The sequence below is a fragment of the Pecten maximus genome, chromosome 5 (assembly GCF_902652985.1).
Source record: "Pecten maximus chromosome 5, xPecMax1.1, whole genome shotgun sequence".
Taxonomy (NCBI): Eukaryota; Metazoa; Mollusca; class Bivalvia; order Pectinida; family Pectinidae; genus Pecten; species Pecten maximus.
In genome coordinates this window covers 43,997,818-44,017,861 of record NC_047019.1, presented here as the reverse complement: position 1 = coordinate 44,017,861, position 20,044 = coordinate 43,997,818, and the positions used below count along the sequence as shown (strand labels likewise).

The window sequence follows — 20,044 nt, the reverse complement described above, 5'->3', positions numbered from 1 at the left end:
TTCTGTCTCAAATTATACCCAGATTCCATAGATGTCCTGTCTCAAATTATACCGAGAATCCATAGATGCCCTGTCTCAAATTATACCGAGATTCCATAGATGTTCTGTCTCAAATTATACCCAGATTCCATAGATGTCCTGTCTCAAATTATACCGAGAATCCATAGATGCCCTGTCTCAAATTATACCGAGATTCCATAAATGTACTTTTCAAGTAGTAATGAGATTAAACATATGTGTATCCATAATTCATTGGGACTCCAAAGGTGTGTTTCTCTGATTCCAAAGTTGTGCTTTATCAAATCAATATGTCATGTGTGAATTTTCAACTCATATTGAGATTCTATAATAAATGTGCTTTCTAAAATCGTTGAGATTCCATAGATATGCTTTCTCATATCATTGCGAGATTCCATAGTTGTGTTTAATCAAATCGTTGAGATTCGACAGTTATGTTTTCGCAAATCATTTAGATTCTATGGAAGTCCTTTCTCAAATCGTTGAGATAAGATAATTTTGCTTCCGGAAGATTCCGAAGATGTGCTTTCTCGAAACGTTGGGATTCAAGTTGTGTTCTCAAATCGTTGAGGTTTCGTAGTTGTGCTTTCTCGAATTGTTATTCCATACATGATCTTTCTTGAGTCACAATAATATTGTATAAATGTGTTTTCTCAAATCGTTAATATCGAGATTCCATATTTGTGCTTTATCAAATCTTACAGATTCCATAGATTTTATTTCTCAGATTGCTTTCTGAAATCGTTGCGATTCAAAGGCTTTGCTTTCCCAAACCGCTGACGTACCATAGATGTGCTTTATGCGAAATTCCAAAGACGTAATTTTTCTAGTCATTACGAGATTTCTTAGATGTGCTTTCAGAAACACTTGAGATTCAATAGATGTGTTTGTCTAGTTATTGAGATTCCAAGGATTTACTACTTTCTCAAATCATTAAGATTCCATAGATGAGCTTTCTGCAAAATCATTCAGATTTCATGGACCTGCTTTCCGAAAAATCATTCAGAATCCATCGATGTGCTTTGTGACCGTATTATTTGGTCCTAAAATGGTCCCCGTTCCTGTTAACTCATAATTTCCACTTCCTATGCCGTCCTTTAATGACCATAGCAGCCGGAAATAGCAATGTTTTGAACAAATGAATGACCATGTCTTCTGCAAAACAAGCCAAACAAAATTACAGAATGGCATACCAGATCAAGCAATATCAAATATTTGGATGTTACAACGACTATAACTTAAGATTTCACACTTATAAAACGGTTAATTCTTACTTTAAATAACAAGACAATCCGGGAAAGAAGGAAACGAATTTTCTATTTTAGTAACAGATTTTCTATTTACAGTAACCTTGCCTTTTGACCTTCCAACCAGTAAAAAACAAATCGCATACAAGCACTCGTTGTAAGGGAAAAACTGCATGAGATTGGATTTGATAGGATCAGCGTAACCAGTTTATCACAAGGAATTTAAATAAATAAGTTATCTTGGCTTTTGAGCTTTGCACCTGAAAAGCAATCCCAAGAAAGGACTTTCGAGCGGCCTAAGGGAAGTTTACCGAAATCTGTGGACAGACAGTGATTGTACTTTTTGCAGGCGACCAAAAATTGTTTCCTAGCTGTCTATGGACGACACCATTACTAATGACATAGCAATATCTTTACTGACATTATCCTAGCGAGCTAAATATTGGCAAAGGAAATCCCATATTTTTAGCTGCCAGAGGGTGCATATTTGTTTGGGAAGAAAATCACATCTCATCTGTTGGCATTTTGATGGCAGGTTATACACAGTAATGTTATCACGTTTCATTTGTTTACAACTAAACTTTTAACACAAACTCATTAGAAATTGCAGGATGTCTTTATTTCTTAATAGCGATTTCAATAATTATGATTTCTTAAATTAAAACAGGGAGCATTTTAAGCTATAATATCACAAACACATGTTTCGACACATTGTAATTCATGAAAACCTTGTCTTATACGTGTAACACATAGATTTACAACAACCACATGCTCCAACATTCTACATATACAAAATTTTCAATTGCAAATTAGAACCATTTTTTTCTTTGAATTATGGTTCAAAAACTTCTAAATTATGTGCTTTAGAAACTTTTCATTTGATCAAAAATAAATGGTTATGTATGATTTTCTATGAGAATATCATGAAACATGTAAATAATTTTTTAAAAACTTTATGCTCACTTCCATATGCTGAATAATAACTCATGTAACGCTATCTTTTTATTCCAGTTGTAATACCAATAGAGTATCTTTTTATTCCAGTTGTTATATCAATAACAGAGCTAATGACATGTATGCATTTCTACATGCATTCTCCTACTTTACACTGTCAATAACAATTTAATCAGTTTGAATACTGATATGTTGAAATCAAGATACTCTGACATACAACTGTACATGTGACAAGGATAAGCCTTATGAGCTACAAATCAAGACATTTCTTTTGACTTTAAAGCAGGTTCTGGACACCACAATTTTCAGTTTTTATAACTGCACAACAATAATGATGAGTGACTGACTAAACCTGTACTCTAAACAGGAACTTGCGTACAGGAACTACAACCGGTCAAACGGCTCAACAGGTCAAACGGCACGACTGGTCAACTGACCACTTTATGTCACTGGATAATCACTCCGTCCAGCAGGTGGTCATTCCAGAGATCATGGTCAAGTGGTCACTAAGAACTCTCCCTTATAGTTAAGACGCACAGTGCCTCCATGCAAGTTTCAAAAACACTGCTTCACTTTTTTTTGTTGAACCTTGCTCCTCGGATGTAGAATCTTTTCCAACTAATACTTAAAACGTTTTGTTCACAAATACTTACAGCATCTCTGAATGTTTTAGGTAAAAGATATTTTGAAAAGTATTCTGATAATGGTGGTCCTCAATACATCATGGAAATATACTCCAACATCAACTAAGAAAGGGACTTTAAAATCATTTCTTCTCTCCACTTTTCTAAACTGTGTTAATCTCCCATAGCCTGAAATAAAATAAGATTCTGTAAATCATTTATTACAATTCATGCAAAGTTCCTCTCTCTAAATACATTGATGATACCTTTATATATTCTAGTAACTACTGTTTACTTTATATGAGTGCGACATCTTCAGTATATTTAAATGGATCATTCAGTCATCTGCCATTTCTTTTCATTCAAGTAACATTGAAAAAATACACATCCAGAATAAATTATCTGTAGTTAATAGTTAAATGCCAGGTAGCCAATGTCCATTGTGGCCAGTTTTGGAAAATCAATGTCAAAAAAACCAATTATCAACAAACGGGCCAACTCATTAAATGGTGGGAACAAATTAAAAGTTGTAAACAAAACCATATGGTGGAGGAACAGGGCAATGACATTGATAAGTTTGTTCACACATATTATTCTTTAATGAATTTTTAATGAAATATGTTTCAAGGTATGGTGGTATGTAGTATAGTTTATAGAACCTGTGATATTTTTTTCTTTACAATTCGACCAAGCACAGCTTTTATTGATTTTGCCCACAATCATGAAATTTGCTTCGATTTTTATTTTAAATTCTTGTTTTATAAGATTAAGGGTTTCTTTAAAATAAATCAAAAATTGGTTGAAAAACATAAGCGGGCATCAATATGTCAGCATGTATTGTTCATAAGGAGTACTGAACTAAAATTTGATGAAATATTTTGACTTTTAAAAAACTTTTAATAAATTGTCCCTTTAAATGAAATAATGATAATCAACTAAGTTTTAAAAAATCAAATTATAATTATTTCCTTATTATCTATATATATATCTTATAAAGAATGCAAATAGTGTTAAAAGAGAAATTAACCAGGTGACAGTATGCTACTAAGTTGATGCAAATACAAGCAAAATTTAAACTTACGTCTCTTCCTTTCTTCAGCTTAGCATCAACTCTAAAACAAACAAAAAGTCAGAGTGAATTCAATTGTATTGTTTCGAGTCCTGGTTTTATGATCATCCATTCATAAGTTCCCATGAGTAAATTTTAGTTAAGGATAATAGTTTTTGTATAAGCTGGTAATATTCGCTGGGTATTCAGTGTTCAATCCAGGCCAATAACCCTATTATAATACAAAAGGGGCAGTTTCTTTTACACTGGTGGGTCATATTTAAAGTGGTTAATACTAAGGTTTATGCCGCACTGATAAAAGCTTCATGCAACAGAAATTTTTTCTCGACAATGAATGTAAAATAATACTTCTGATTAATTTGGTTCTCATGTCATTACTTTCAATGTTCTCTATAGTTTACCCTATTATAGACAAAAGATGCAAGAAAGTTGAAAAGTTTTCCAACAAAAAAGGCCGCTTGACTGCCAGTCACAGTCAAGGGGAAGTTGTTGATAGTGAAATACTTAGGTGTAATACAACTATATCAGAATAATTAATGGTTCCTTTTTTATCTACGAAGACAGAAAATGTCAGAAGAACCCTACCAGACCCAGATCAAAGGTAGGTGCATTCATCAGTACCAAACAAACAATGAATTTTGATGACATGTCAATTTTTCAGGCCAGATATTTCTCACATTTATAATTCAACATTTAATTATATCCTTATCTGGGTAAATAAGTATGCCAAAATGTCATTGTTAATAGATGAATGACTTAAAACCACAATTTTTCAGACTTTTAATACAGTTAAAATAATACTGATATTGCTTCAGAAAAGGTACCATTTCCATTCATTAAACAAACTAAAGTTGTTTTCCTATTTTTTTTTTTTTTTTTTTTATGTCGATTCGGGATGTTTCAGCGACCCCCTTTCCTTTCAAATTGCCCCAATTATTTTAACACTGTGGGCATGACTTACCCTCCAAGTCTTGGTGCTAATCCTGTATTGAACACTGGGTATTTATTTTCAGTATATTTGCAGTTATCATATATAGCAGGAATATACAAACAAGTGAATAGAAGAGTTTCATACAGATTTTCTACAAGGCGTTGTATGTGCAAAATTGAATTCCCACAAACTAGGTCTCACTGGGATAAATGCAAAATGAGAGAACTATTAAATTTATCAATTATATTGTATGTTTCCTGAAATAAAGTTTGCCAGTTAAGTTTTGATTCTGTGATACTTGCAAATGAATTCACCTTTTTTATATATATATAGTTTTTTGTTTGCAAAAGTAAAGACAACCCCAATATAACCGATGCAGTATTTTCTTAAAGATTCTCTGCTCGATTTTCATTTACTTGAATGAGCAGTGTGCCAAGTACTTCTTTATGACTTTGAAATGTTATCAAAAATATTTTGACCGAATACCTGTGGCGAGACTTGTTCTTGCCCTTTTTGTGTCGGATAGGGCCACCCCCTTTGTGTATCTTGCCCGAGTGACTCTGTGAACTGCTGTGGCCCCCTGGGGATCCTGGTCCCTGTCCATTGGTCTGAGGTGTGTTGGCACTGTTTTGATTATTCTGGGAGTCTGGGCTAGATGGTGGTTCTCGGTCCCCTACAAAAAGAACAAGGTAAAAATTAAATGGGAGGGGAGATAACTCAAACTAGAGAATAACTTATTTTTTTTCATTTCATATCCACTATCAAATACATTTGATTCAGTTAGAAAAACAAATTCTGTAATTATGGCATTTACTTATACAAGATTTTCTCTTTTTCATTTTCTCCTGGTTTAAAATAATCATTGTTTACAGATGGTCATCACACTCCTAATAAAATATCATGAAAATATCAAATATAAAATTCATTTGCCTTTATCTGCTTTATCAAAAATCATGTTTAATTTAGTTTTTGATAAAAATTTGATTTTCCTTCTTTAGCTCTTCAAAATATCAAGTTCATATAGCACAAGTATGAGAAGGCGATGTGAGACAAGGTATATCTTACACAAAAGGTAGACTTTTATCCACCTGTACCAAGTACACTAAATACAGTATCAAATAGCTTGCAGGCATCTCCATTTCTTGTTTGATGACATTCCCAAATGATCTTTCCTGCTAAAACTAGTTTGGGATACTTTCTGTTGTCAATCTTTACTCTTTTATTTGTGATGGACTATGTTAATGTTTTCTTTCATTAATCAAGCATGTTTACATTTGACCATATTTGTTTACATTATAATATCTGCTTTTGCACCAAATTATGGGATTGAGGAGTCTGATACAGGAGCCTAATTGGAATTATATCTTGTTGTATTGATGATTTCTATTTGGCAGGGATTTCCATTGATATCAATGTAATTACCCAATTACTCAGCGATTAATAAAATCTTTAATTAGCACTTTGTTCAATTTTCAGTGACAACCTTTGAATATCAGAAAGAAAAATTAACAGGATTACTCAGTAAATTTGTTTGGGGACTGTATACAGCAAAATAAAGATATCGATGCCCCCATGAATTACTATGTACAGGTGCAAATGCAAGTGTGTCACCTCTAATTATGTTTACTTCACAACCACAAATGAACTATCACAAGTAAAACATGTTTTATAAACATGCAAATGATTACAATATTAAAAGTTTACAAGAGATACAAGAGGGATCTTGGCTCCAACCATCAAAAGACCTATATTGGATCTGTAGCTGTCAGACTGATCTTCTCTCTAATTTTCTCTCTATGACACGGGGTTAACCAACTTCAACTAATACAAATGGAATTTAAATGAAATATCCATGAAAAACATTCTGAGAAATAGTGACAACAAACTTTAACTGACAAAATACAAAATGGCCACTTGTTGGCCATCTTATTTTCCAATCAGCCTCAAAATTGAATATTCACCAATGGAGTCAATTAAAATCTAAAGGAACCTACATATGAAATTTGAGAAAGATCCATTAAAAACTTTTGACAAATAATGATAACAATCTTCAGCCTGTCAAAATTCAAAACGGCTACCTGTCTGCCCTTTTGTTTCAAATCAGTGTGAATACTCAATATGCACAACCAGGAACCTGGGGGAACCATCAATATGAATTTGAGAAAGATCCACACAGTATTTACATAGAAATAGTAATAACTAACTTCAAACTGTCAAAGTTCAATAGCCATATGTAAGCCATTTTGTTTCATGTCAGTCTCAAAATTCAAAATACACCAGTGGAGACAATGGGGAATCTACAATAGTGATAACAAGAATTACTTATAGATGGACAGCCAGACAGACCAGAAGGAAGAAATGTGATTTGAATAGGCTTAAAACAGATACTTACTGTTTTTATCACTGTTGTCTGCTAATCCACTTACAGCCTGCACAATAAAGGTGAAATAAATAGTTTGAGATAAAACATTGGTGTACGTACGTATGTAACAATATCACCAGTAACCCCTATAGCCCAGGCTAATCTGTAGCAACATGTCGCCATCAATACAATCTTTACATGAAATGACATCTGCTAGTTTTCAGAGAATTTACTATTACATTGCTACATGTAAATGATTTTGCAATCATCAATAATGGTACTCTAAAACAAGGCATGCATGTCTTGAAAATAAAAAGAAATTATTCTGGTATTCAGTAAAGTAAAATTATTCATTCAAATACAAAGTGTGTTCTAGAAAGTTGAACTCCGACTCGGTAGAGATGCTGCCTCTCAATCATAAAGTCCTGACATTACAGTAATTGTTATCAAAATGTTACACTTCTTTCACAATGCAGTGTGAGTGTTACTTACTGCAGCAGAAGTGACAGAAGACTTTGAAAACAATCTGTCTGCTTCTTTAAATTTTCTGTTCCTTTTGTCAGCTTTACTGTTTGTGTTTCTGCAACAAAAATGAAACATTATGACAGATGTTGTGATCAATTCATCTTATCATTAAAAACTTGATTTAAAAGTCAGACGTTCTCATTACACTATGTGTTTTTGAATTCATGACTTCAAGCAATAAACGTCATGTAGGTACATTTACAATAATGATAATGAATTTTCGCAGCCCATTATCAAGGCAGAACCCAAAACATAACATATATCACAAGGATTTATATATAAAACTCACATCATTGATTAATGATATAGACAAGACTGCCTCAATATCTACTAATTTTACAGTACATTGAATACCGGTATATACACTTGTACATATAGGTAAAACAAATTAAAAAACAAAACATGTAATTCATTAACAGGAAAGCGAGTAGTTTTACTGTGTGCCTCCACTGGTGATCAAATTCACTACCATTGGCTTACTCATGGTCTGCTGCTCTACTGTTTGAGCTACTGCAGGGGACTCTCCCCTATCACTGACATACCAGCTGTCAAGTCACCCATCACCCGTCTGAAAACAATAACTCAGGCGGGACCTGCTTTTCACTAAATCTTCAATTTGCACCTGCTTGGTCATAGCTCAGACCGCCACTAGGGCTGTGGTTTGTTTATGTACACAAAGGAGGAGTAACACAATTAGTCTGACACAACAAATTAGCCTTGTCCACTAGTCTGACAGTAGCTGGCCCTGCGTCAAGTCTGATGCCTATATGGTAGTGCATTTAGCAATGGTACAGTTAATCAATAAAGTGTGTAATAAGAATGATGGGGCATCACTTCAAAAACAAGCACCGACTAGAAATGACTGACAATGATGATTTATTCACATGTAAATGATATGAAAATGGAAATGTTGCATTGAACAGCCATATAAGTGTTTACACGTATACAGACCATCATCTTATATTTGGGATGGTTAAGTAAAAGAAGAGTCAGAAACTGCTATAACAAGAGATCCAAGAGTGATCTTGGCACCAACCATTAAATGATCTTGATTGGTTCTATATCAGACTGATCTATTTACTTTCCCTCATTTCTTTTTTTCCTATTGAAAATATTGATAACATGAACAAGTGGAACCTGCATGTGAAGTTTGAGGAATATCGATCCCTCCAGTACTTTTTAAGAAATAGTGATAACAAACTTCAATTCTCAAAATCCAAGATGGCCGCATGTCGGCTAACATCAGACTCCTCCCATAGTTAAAAGAGGGGAAAAACCCACCCTCCCTGGAGTCTGCACTTTGTAGTATCTATTCAATATCCTTGCAGACAGAAATCACATATATATCAAAACATTGAACCTTTTTCTGACCATACATATACCAGTGAATACATGAATTTAAGTCTCACCTGAAACTTTTTTCAGCATGAGGATTGTCACGCTCGCATAACTAGATTGGTAATTATGGTAAGTATTTTGTGGTGTTTCTATGTGGTATGTATGTAGGGTTTGTATTTAGTGGTGCGCTACCTATAAGTCGGACCTCTCTGTCAGGTAAGTATTTTCGATAAGGCGCGAGAGATACCAGAGGACGGACGATCGGTAAGGCACGCTCTGGACGGAGGATCGTTCGAGGTATTGGAGACATTGTTATATTTGTCTCATATGAGTGAAAGCACAGAAAGCTGACTGTGGTAAGTGTTTGTTTGCCCCTTTTTGGTTTATATTGCCCATGTATTTATCCAATTGGATTATAGTATTTACCTGTAGGAGACCGGTCAAGCATTTATAGTTGATGCGGTCCACTCGTGCGTGACTGAGTTGTTTACGTGTATATTTGAATTTCTATAACTAGTTATTGTTTATCTATATGTTATAATGGTAACTATAGTATCAATAATCTGTATAAGCAAGCTATTTGGTATATCAGTCATGTATTAGTTGTATACGGGCCAGTTATTGTCATGTATTTAGTGTAAAGTAAGCGTATGCGTTTTCTATAGGTATGGAGGCCCATAGGTGATAGACTGTAATTATTTATTGTACGCTGTGGACCCGCATGTTTACCTAACTGGTAATTCGCATAAGTATGCTATATTATTCAGTAATTATAGTAATATTTAAGTAATGTTATTTAATTATCATGAATTTATATATAATTGTATATCTGGAAACCCCAGTTTGTTAGGAGTGTAAATGTATGGAAGCGCGTAAGTGAAATAAATATCTAGCTTTTGTATACGCGAAGAGACTTTTAAACTACCTGGAATATTACGGATTTCTAGAAACTATGTCCTATTTTCTGTATTTACCAGCTTTCTACCGTGGATTATCAAGGGAACTGGGTGAGATGGACCAGCCAACACAGTAACAGTTTTGACCATGACAGGGTCATCTACATGTGATAGTCAGTGGCGGTATAACCCAGCCTTGTTTCCCGGTGATGCAGTTGACTCATATAAGTCAGTGGTCAACAGTTCGACCTACATGTATACCTGTGTGGTTTCCATGTGGCATTGATGATGATTTCGATATCGGCTGATTGTTGTGTTAACACTGAAGTGTTATGAGATACTGAAGTATCTACATGTACGCTCATAGCTGGTAGCTCATGTGACGTGATAAGGACAGAGGACCAGAGGAGTTGATTGGAAGGGAAGAGGACAGAACTTTTCAAAAGGCTGTATATATCTTTATGTGTAGTGTGAGTGGGAGTGTGTGTGCTTTTTGCATATATAATAGCCTTATAAATACTGTAAATAAATATGTATATACTGTATAGAATGCTTTATTGTGTTATCAACACTGGGTATGGCTGTGCCGCTCTGACCACAGTTACAAGGATTGCTCTGTGGTATCACACAAGATCTTGTCAGGTCATTTGAACAGTCATTTCAAATACTACCAATGCAAGAAGTATCTAGAAATTTGCCAGGAGTTCTGTTGTTGGTTGACCCAAATAAGATTTTTAAAAGGCCAACAATTCAAAACATCAGAAACCTTCAGATTATCCTTATAAGTCTTAATATTTGAGAGGTGATGGAGTTTCTGCAAAAAATGTTCCTCACCCCTCCCTCACAAAATGATTTTGGAACAGACCTTCAGACACAAGATATTACATTTCTCAGGTTCTTACTTTGTATTTGCTAGGTAGCGATCCCATCCACGGATTATGTTCCCATACAATTGTGTGTCTTCAAGATAACTTCCTTCAAAAGCATAAATCTGTCTTTCTAAATTGGCGAGAGTATCCTACAAAGGGAGAAAATACATATGCATAAAAATATATACTACTATAAGTTAAATATAGACATGAAGATGGTCTCCATGAAATTCTAAGCTGATTTTTACATTATTATAATCATTTCATGTAATATTATAACCATCAAGTTTTGAGCATGCATAAATAGTGATACTGAAGCTTTCCTTGCAACCCCTTAACTCACTTGCAATAAGATTTTGTGATATAATCATGATCCTCAAATGAAAAAAAATGTTAAGATGATAATTCCACCAACCAGCATGCAGTCTCATATAATATATTTTGTGCATTCAGATTTTATCGGATCAGCATAATGATGAATCGGTACACTCATATAAGGGGGAAAACCACCAACTTGCATACATGTGCGATACACAAACTAAACTATATATGCCAAGTAAAGTATAGCCTTATTACTAAAAATAGTCAAAATCAGTAAGTGCCACAACAAGTAACCGGATATACGGTTCACAGTTCCGTTTTGTCCTCCTGAAACAGGTAACCGGATATATGGTTCACAGTTCCGTTTCATCCCCCTGGAAGTGTTATCTGGTTACCGTTTGAAATACCTGACAAATGCCATTAATTAGTGTCCTCTATGGTAAAAGGCTCCCCAAACAACACCTCCCTTGTTAAAATCTCTGCATCCATACAATATAAGTGTTCTCCTGAAAACTATTTACTGGTGATGTAATTTTAGCAGCCAAGATCATATTTTGTATTACATAAACATTGTTAAACTTCTCACTACGAGCGTTGGTCGACTCAAAAACTATGTTTAGCTAGCACTTGTTGGCAGCATGATTGCTCTCTGTCCATGTAAGCATATATGAGTGAGCATGAGTTAATGTAAGTCATTTATGCACAGATATAGGATGCACATTAGAGCTACATGAAAGATTTTTAGCTAGGAAATGTTACACTTGTTCACGTAGCGTCGAAAGTATTGTTGTCAGTTTCCTGGCAGTACATGTACGTACATATAATTATAAACCTGAATGAAATTAACAATTAGTAATATCTGTCTCAGTGTATTGTATTCATGAAACAGTGTGTGATGAATAACAATAGCTGCAATAGCTGTACAACAATATATTTTTACATTCTAGTTCAACACCATAGACCAGCTAGTTTGGTTAGCCCATGCAGTTGGTTTTTCGGTTGTTACGTTTGCTAAACGTTCCAGCACAAGTCAAAATCATTTTAAACATAACTTTATAAAATTTAAGTTGCATTTATTATATCATGAAACATCATAAAAATGCAAAAATAAAATTTATTCAATGGTGGGAAAGCACCAAAAATTGATGTAACATCAAGCAGAGACATACATATACAGAGATAAGAAACATCGCTATTTTCCGGTACAAGTGGTGGCTCTCTTTATTCGTGACCACTCAAGCATATCCCTTATCAAGAACGCCTTAATTGTCCCCTATCAAACACACGCCAGCACAGGTATATCGGGATTTGCGCACGTGTGTATCGAAGTACCGGAACTTATCCAACATGTTCTGGTCAATCCGCCATTACGTCAGACCAAAATATCGTCAATTTTAAATACACACAAAAAGCACATCGTTTTATATAGGCCACTACAAAAGTTACTTCATTATCCAAAAACTATCATACTTATGGGATAAGGCCTTGTTGATCATGCACATTGTTGTCATTAATCCGTATTTTTGAAAATCCATTGCGCCCTATTCGAAATATCCTAGTTTTGTAATTAAGTCGCCATTATGTCAGACCAAAACATTGTCAATTTTAAATGCACACAAAAAGCACATCGTTTTATGTAGGGCACTACAAAAGTTACTTCATTATCTAAAAACTGTCATACTACATTGTTGTCATTTATCCGTATTTTCGAAAACCCCATATATATAGGGACTTTTCGAAAATTGGGAGATTCCCACCGATCTTCCCTGCGGTGTGCTTGACTTTCATACCCAAAATGAAAACACTTTGACAGCAAATTGTGATATATTTAATTTTGATGACACTTCTGCACTTTGATATTAATAAAATTAAAGCACATCATTTGTTTTCAAATAGAAATTATCGATAATTATGTGTCTGGTTTTCAAGTTTTCTCCAACATGGCGTCAGGTGAAGACTGAACCAAGCGACCGCAATGGATTGTGGGAAGGTCAGGGGCCACCACGTACACATAGGGGCAAATAGAGAGTATATATAGCCAATCTCTCTATATATGTCTCTGCATCAAGGTTCTAATTAGCATCTACATGTAAGTAGTTCATAAATTAATGCGACTTTAGAAAATATATGGCAAATTTAAATGTTTAAGCAATTTTAGCTACTTTAAGTGACAAATCCATAATCCAACTTGCATATAAAAATAAAAGGCGAGTTTCTGATATATGCATTACTTCTTATATATGCAAGTTTGCGGTTTTCTGCAACATGATAAGATGCAATAGAAATAGAAACAGTAACTATTTAAGATCTAGTTTTACGATAAAATTAAAGAGATCAATTAAAAAGGTAACTAAGGATAACAGTTTTAGAATTCAATCGAAGGATATTCGTATTCGTATTTGGCGCCATTCGAGCTATGCAATATAGCTATATTAGATTCTGTATTTAGTATATAATAAAGGCTTTTCTATGAAAATTGGGAATTACATATTAAACTTGGACATAAGAAAATAGTACACAAGTGTAAAAGTTACAATGACATTCACCCAAACGACGCAAAACCGAAATTTAATGTTCTGGGCCTTCGGTTTCACAATGTTTTGGTGAGTTATCCGCCATCTTTGATTTCGTTCATCGGAGCAAATGGAAAGAAATTTTGCATTCTTCGCCAAATATGAAAATATACACCACCATAAACAGTTAAGGCAATAACAAATGACATGATATGATTCTCTATACCGCTATTTCCGTTCTTCTTCGGACCAATTCGTTCAGTTCTTCTCTTGAATTGATCGACTGTGCAGCTTTACTGCCGGCCATGGCGAACAATTGCAGAGCAAGCAACGACGGGTTTGATTGGCTAAAAAGTTTACTGGATAATGAAGACAAGAACCATAACTCGAATATAAAAATTATAATTCTGAAGGCTTTCCGATGGGATTTTCAAACGAAGGAGTTCTCTTAAGCTAAGGGATATTGATGAATCTAAGCCACCATAAATAGAAATATATATATATAAGTTTAATAGGAAGATTTCGAAACTAGGCCCTAATTTGTATTTTTCATTTATTTACAACCAGTTCTGTGTACTGAACCAGAGACATAACATAGTTATAAGGCTTATAGATATATGTCTCTGACTGAACTGACCCTAGTAGCTGAACCAGAGACCTATATACTGTATCAGGAGAGGGAAAATGCAGCGACCAGACCGGGACCGGGACCTAGTAGAATGGCCTCCACAGAGCCCAGATTTAAATATAATTGAAAATGTGTGGCTGAAGATTAAAATAAAACTTAAATCGATGGTACACAACATCAACAATAAAAACCAACTGTACGAGGCTATCACGGATGTGTGGCGATCGTTGGACACGGAATACATCCAGAGTTTATATAACACAATCCCAGACCGTCTGAAGGAAGTCAGGAAAGCAAAGGGCAATATTACCAAATATTAAGTAAGTAAAACAAACAGGTTTTTCAGATATGGCGGTTTTAATTTAGGCAACACTATACCGCACGTTATAACGCAACGTCATTTTGTCTGAATACTTCTGTCCGGTCTCTATATTTTCATATTATGTATATCTGTTAGGGCCTAGTGTTCTAAAAGGTGCCAAAGGGTAAGCTCCTGGGATTGGTGAATAATTCTTAATTATTTTTTAGATGGTGGGCGAACGGCTTCTGCTATCACGTCTGGTGAAAGGCCTTGTGGAAAGGATAATTAAAAATCAAAGGATCTGTGTGTCTTCATCTTTTCCAAATCTTGTCGCGTATGGAAAAGACAGATCGCTATTGTTTTTTAAGTTTAAAATTGAGTGATAAACGGTTAATATTTGATTGATTTATTTTCGCTTTTTTCCTCATCAACATACTTGTATATACATGTATATATGTATAGAGCTGTTCTATAAACAGTATCACTATAAGCATTCTGACACTGCGACCACCAGCTAACTAATCTCTACAGCAAATTTATGTGACAGGTACAGGGTACAGGTAGTTTTCATGGTTCAAATCTCCAGATTTCTGAGGATCATTGTTTATTTACCCCATCATGTTAACTGTTAATTGAAAGTGTGCTTACATTACCTAGCTGTGAACAAAAATGTCATATCGTTCAATATTATTCCTATGATTTATTGACATAAAATTAATATATATATATATCAATATGAATGTTTAATATGTCACAGATAATAAAGATTTATTTGGTGCATTTATTACACCTATTCCCATCTGTGACCCATGTTTGGCTGTCCTTTAGGATTTTGGTATAAATTCCTCACACATATAAGCACACACACTGGCATGATTTCTCGTTGATGGGTTACAACCTATTCAACTTCTTCCACGCTGCTTTTCTTCAAAATATATCTAGGATCATTCCATCCTCCAAGACTGCTAATACCTTTCCAGTATTAAGACATAACACATGGGGCTTGTCCGTTTCCTAGTCAATGGTGGTAATGTGACGTCACACACAGAGTCTGAAAACAATGGGGACAACAGAATATTGGAATTTAGACGGGTGGACTGTGCCGTGTGTTTTAATACACCGAAAGTTAGATTGCTAGTATCAATTTTGGTATGACCTCTTGTTCATGCATTTATACGCTGAAACATAGACTTCTATTGATTACATGGTTTTACAAACCTACAATTATTATACAGAAATGTTTGTTTCGATAAACGAAAATATCAAAACCAGATTGATGGCCATGGTGCTTTTCTATCATTTATTTATTTATTTGTCTATCTACTTTTTAAATATATATATTTTTATCGCTCAAACCTAAAAACCAATAACGACCTGTCTTTTTAATACACGACAAGATTGGGAAAAAATGGACCTAGATGATATAAGGAACTTTTTTCATCTTGTCCATTCTTAAATGTATAATCATGATTAAAAAAAACACTAGCTATGTGGCCATTGGCCTCTTGTTTGTGAAAAAAAGATTAATTTGCTCCAGTTTCATCCAATTTTTTTCTCCTTTTCAATATGGTCCAAGGTATCATTTTCCCATTGTTCAGGGTGAGCTAATGATACGATTACAGAGGAATAACTCCAGTAAACTGTTTATATAAATTATTCACTAGTGTTTTAAATAATAGACTGCTGGATTAGCCGAGATAGTATAACACCGTCTCTGATGCTAAATTTGGTTTTAAACATGGTTTTGGAACTAATTGATTAAGAAAATGTGTTCAAACAATCGTAAACTGTATTGCTGTTTTGTTGATTATCGTAAGGCTTTTCATAGCGTGAATAGAAATAGGATACTTTTCAATGTTTTCAATAGCGGAATCAGAGGAAAATTATTAAATGTTTTGAAGTCTTTATATTAAGGTCTTAATCGTGTGTTAGATCAGAGACGTATATATCATGATGATATACAAGTCTCTGGTTAGATGTAAGTCTGAATTATCTGTATGTGCTAAGGGAGGGGTTATCTCCCTTCCATTACTCTATTACAGCGACAATTGACAGTCATTACCGAGTTGTATATCGTAATAGAGGAAGATTTTACTTCAATGGCAACGTAGGTGTGGTGTTTAACCATAACGGTAAGTTAACAATACTTAACAAGGCCGTAAATGTATGTACATGTATAATTCGTTGAAAATTTGTAATAATATATCTTAATGTAGAATCTAAATTGAATGTTTTTTTTTATTATGTTAACACTTTGCATCCCCTCTATTCTTAATTACGTTTGTGAAACATGGGGTTTCCATGTTGCAGACATAGTAGAAAAAAACATGGTGATTTTTCAGAAGGATCCTAGGCTTAATGTTAAAAGCAGAACACCCTATTTTACGTATTTGGAATTAGGACGTTTGCTATTACATATCATTAGAAAATGACGAACAATTATATCTTGGTTGAAATTGATTTAAATATTGTTCTAAAATCAGTGTATGAAGACAGGGAGGACTGATATTATACAAAATTGTAATTGGCATTGTTAAGTTTTAAAAAAAAATGTCTTCTGGTTTTAGTAGTGTCTGCTAAACTCATTATGTTGATAATGAAAGAGAAATTAATTTACTGAAAGGTCATCTGTATGTTATTTGCATAAATTCATTGTAGACCGTCTAACATTGCAATTTTAATTAAAGTCTATTCCTGATGCGTATTGTAAACTTACAAAGTTACGAAATTTAGACTTTCATCGCATAAAACTTTATATAGAAGAGGGTCGGTATCGTAATATCACAAAGACAAATAGGTTATGCCGTTACTGTGACCAAACCAAACAGAGGAAGAGTTCCATTTTTCTCATTTGTCCACTATATTTTGATATTCGTCAAAGACTTATTAAAAAGTATTACTGGAACCGTCCTTCTTCATTCAAATTTGTCCAGCTGATATCTGTGTTACCGGGTCCAAATCATGACAAACGACCCAGTCTGGTTATTTTATGGTATTTATTTCCTCGACTTGAGCAAAAACCCCCAAATTACAATTACAGAACAAAGTTACACACAATTCCACACAACCACTCACACCTCACCAAGGTAGATAACACCTACTCGATTAATTACCAGATTTCTAGAAACCACTCATCATTTCCGCGCCACGTTTACACTTATATAGTTTAAAGATACCACATTCATTACGTATATTCTTATAGATGCAGTTCACAGAATGCAGTTATCTTCATATTGAATATAAATAATAATGATCCAACATAATGGTAATTCACACAGAACTGACTGTGTACGTTATCACAACTAGGTGTATATATTCAATTTACATCTCAAATGCAAGTATTATGTATTACAGTAATAACACTCTTTGGATGACACCTATTAGTACAGTTCATACCCTGCATGAATGGGAAAGGATTGTCCCGCCAACTTCATTCTTGGGTATTTAGATACTTTAAGACAACCCAGTGTATGTCTAAACGAAATCAGGTAACTATTAAAACAATGTCATTTACCAATAGACTATACATTAGTTATTTCCTTAATTATAATATTTTACATAACAATATTATCTCGTGACCTCACAAATTCTTGAAATATTAAAATTCTCGCATGAATATTTTTCTAATAAGAATACAACAATAATATTTTATTTTCAATATCAATAACACCTATACTTTACTTAACATCTACTGTATAACGCATACTACCATAATATAATGATTACCTTTATAGAACTATTACAAAGACAAAGACCATCAAGCCTCTGCCCTACAGGTAGGGCGTAAGAATTGTACCTGCTGCCCCCATTGCATGATGGTAAGAGGCGACTAAACTTGGGATCTTATCTTTTCTCTTCTTTCTTAACAACTTTCTTATCCTAATGTCTCCCTTGACAATGCCTCACTTTTGGCCTTTAGTTGAGCGTTCGCCCCTGTGAGGAAGGCTTTGGGTTCTGTCCCCTGGCCGAGACATACCGGAGTCTTTAAAAATGGTAGTTGCTACTCCTGCTTAGCGCTCAGCATATTTGGAGTGGAACGACTGGTTCGCCCGTTGTCAGTATAATGTGACCGGGTGGGGTGTGCTGCTGGGTGTCTTCGGCAGTATGCTTCAGTGAGGTAGCACTATAAATCGGCAAGAGTTCCGGCCTATCACAAGGAGACTTAACACGAACATAAACAAAATAAACCCAACCCAACCCATCAAGCCTTGGAATGACTTACCTGTAGTTATCCTACAGTCCTTTTACTTTGCGGTCATACTTTTCTTACTGGCGATTCCCAGACGTGTCTGCCTCGTTGACTGAAACCGTGCGAGCTGGGAACAGCTAACCACCTGTGTCTCTTCGCATCTAATTTAGCCGAAGTCAACACGCATGTAAGCGGGTTGTTATGTGTTACGACTGTAAATTTTGCTCCATGAAGATAGCCGCAGAATTTGTCAGTCAATGCCAACTACAACGCTAGGAATTCCATTTTGATCCGCTGCATAGTTCCTTTCTGACTTGTTCAATCCTCTACTGGCGTACGCAACCAATCGTTTCTGTCCTCATTGCTCATGATAGAGTACAACTGCCAGTCCATGTCCACTAGCATCAGAATGGAGTTCATATGGTTAACTCAGGTGGATCTGGATAAGTTAGAACTGGTAGAGAAGTCAAAAGATAAGGGAGAAGACAGCATATCGGTTTAAATCCACTTTTTCAAAGGTCCTTGGACAACAGAGCAAATTAAATTTAAGCTCAGATATATATGTAGAAAAGGTAACACAATTCCTAGAATACAATCGATGTCACGATCACGTCTTCATACGTTGCTTGAACTTTTATGCGCAAACCCAGGACATCTTATCTCTTCCCCATGTACAATCACAGTTGAAAAAAAAAAACATTCTTCTGATAAACAAAAAAAGAAAAATCGAAATCGTAAGGAAATGATGGCGGACTACGAAATCGCTGAACTTAAGCGAAACCATACTGCAGTAAATCGGGGATACATATAAACGTAAACAAAACAACGCTTAACACGAAAGTCAAGGAAATAAAACGAGGATAGAACAAACTAATGCTATTTGGAATTCCAGAACAACATGATCAGGAAGGAAGTTAAAGAATGGAAGCTGACACCAAAGCATTCGAAGAGATCTTTGAAATTACAGTGTGAAGATAGTATGTGATGAGTAAAAAGCAAGGATTACGGACAGCCCGACTGAGTTGCAATTGCATGAAAACAATGACAAAACAAACAACAAATACTGGCCAATGAAAATGTATCATGCCACAACGTAATTTTCATAAAAACAGTAGGTGTCATTATACTTTAACCATCGCCAAAACTTACATACAAACAGCTCAGTGAAAAGTATGGTGTTGGAAAGACTACTGTATCCGACATCGTGAACCGAAAGGAGAATTATGAAAAAGACCTGGGGAAACTACCCAACTGATCGTC

At 34.7% G+C, this 20,044-nt stretch overlaps 1 protein-coding gene across 1 annotated transcript; it reads right to left on the bottom strand.

Annotated features, from left to right (window-relative positions):
- Positions 1 to 1,866: 1,866 nt before the first annotated feature.
- Positions 1,867 to 13,995, bottom strand: LOC117328137 (chromatin modification-related protein MEAF6-like). Its single transcript, XM_033885525.1, has 7 exons — positions 13,893 to 13,995; positions 10,866 to 10,981; positions 7,697 to 7,784; positions 7,235 to 7,271; positions 5,329 to 5,515; positions 3,924 to 3,954; positions 1,867 to 3,031 (listed from the first exon to the last, which is right to left on the bottom strand). Exons 1-7 carry the CDS (start codon positions 13,971 to 13,973, stop codon positions 3,017 to 3,019), a joined length of 555 nt encoding a protein of 184 aa, XP_033741416.1. The 5' UTR covers positions 13,974 to 13,995; the 3' UTR covers positions 1,867 to 3,016.
- Positions 13,996 to 20,044: the final 6,049 nt, after the last annotated feature.

Excerpts from the sequence above, each read along its gene's own strand:
- LOC117328137 (XM_033885525.1), bottom strand. The coding sequence starts at position 13,973 with ATGGCCGGCAGTAAAGCTGCACAGTCGATCAATTCAAGAGAAGAACTG. Across the intron at positions 10,982-13,892 it reads GAAGAAGAACGGAAATAGCG|GATACTCTCGCCAATTTAGA; the intron begins GTATAGAGAATC and ends CTCCCTTTGTAG. Across the intron at positions 7,272-7,696 it reads CTTCTGTCACTTCTGCTGCA|GCTGTAAGTGGATTAGCAGA; the intron begins GTAAGTAACACT and ends TTTATTGTGCAG.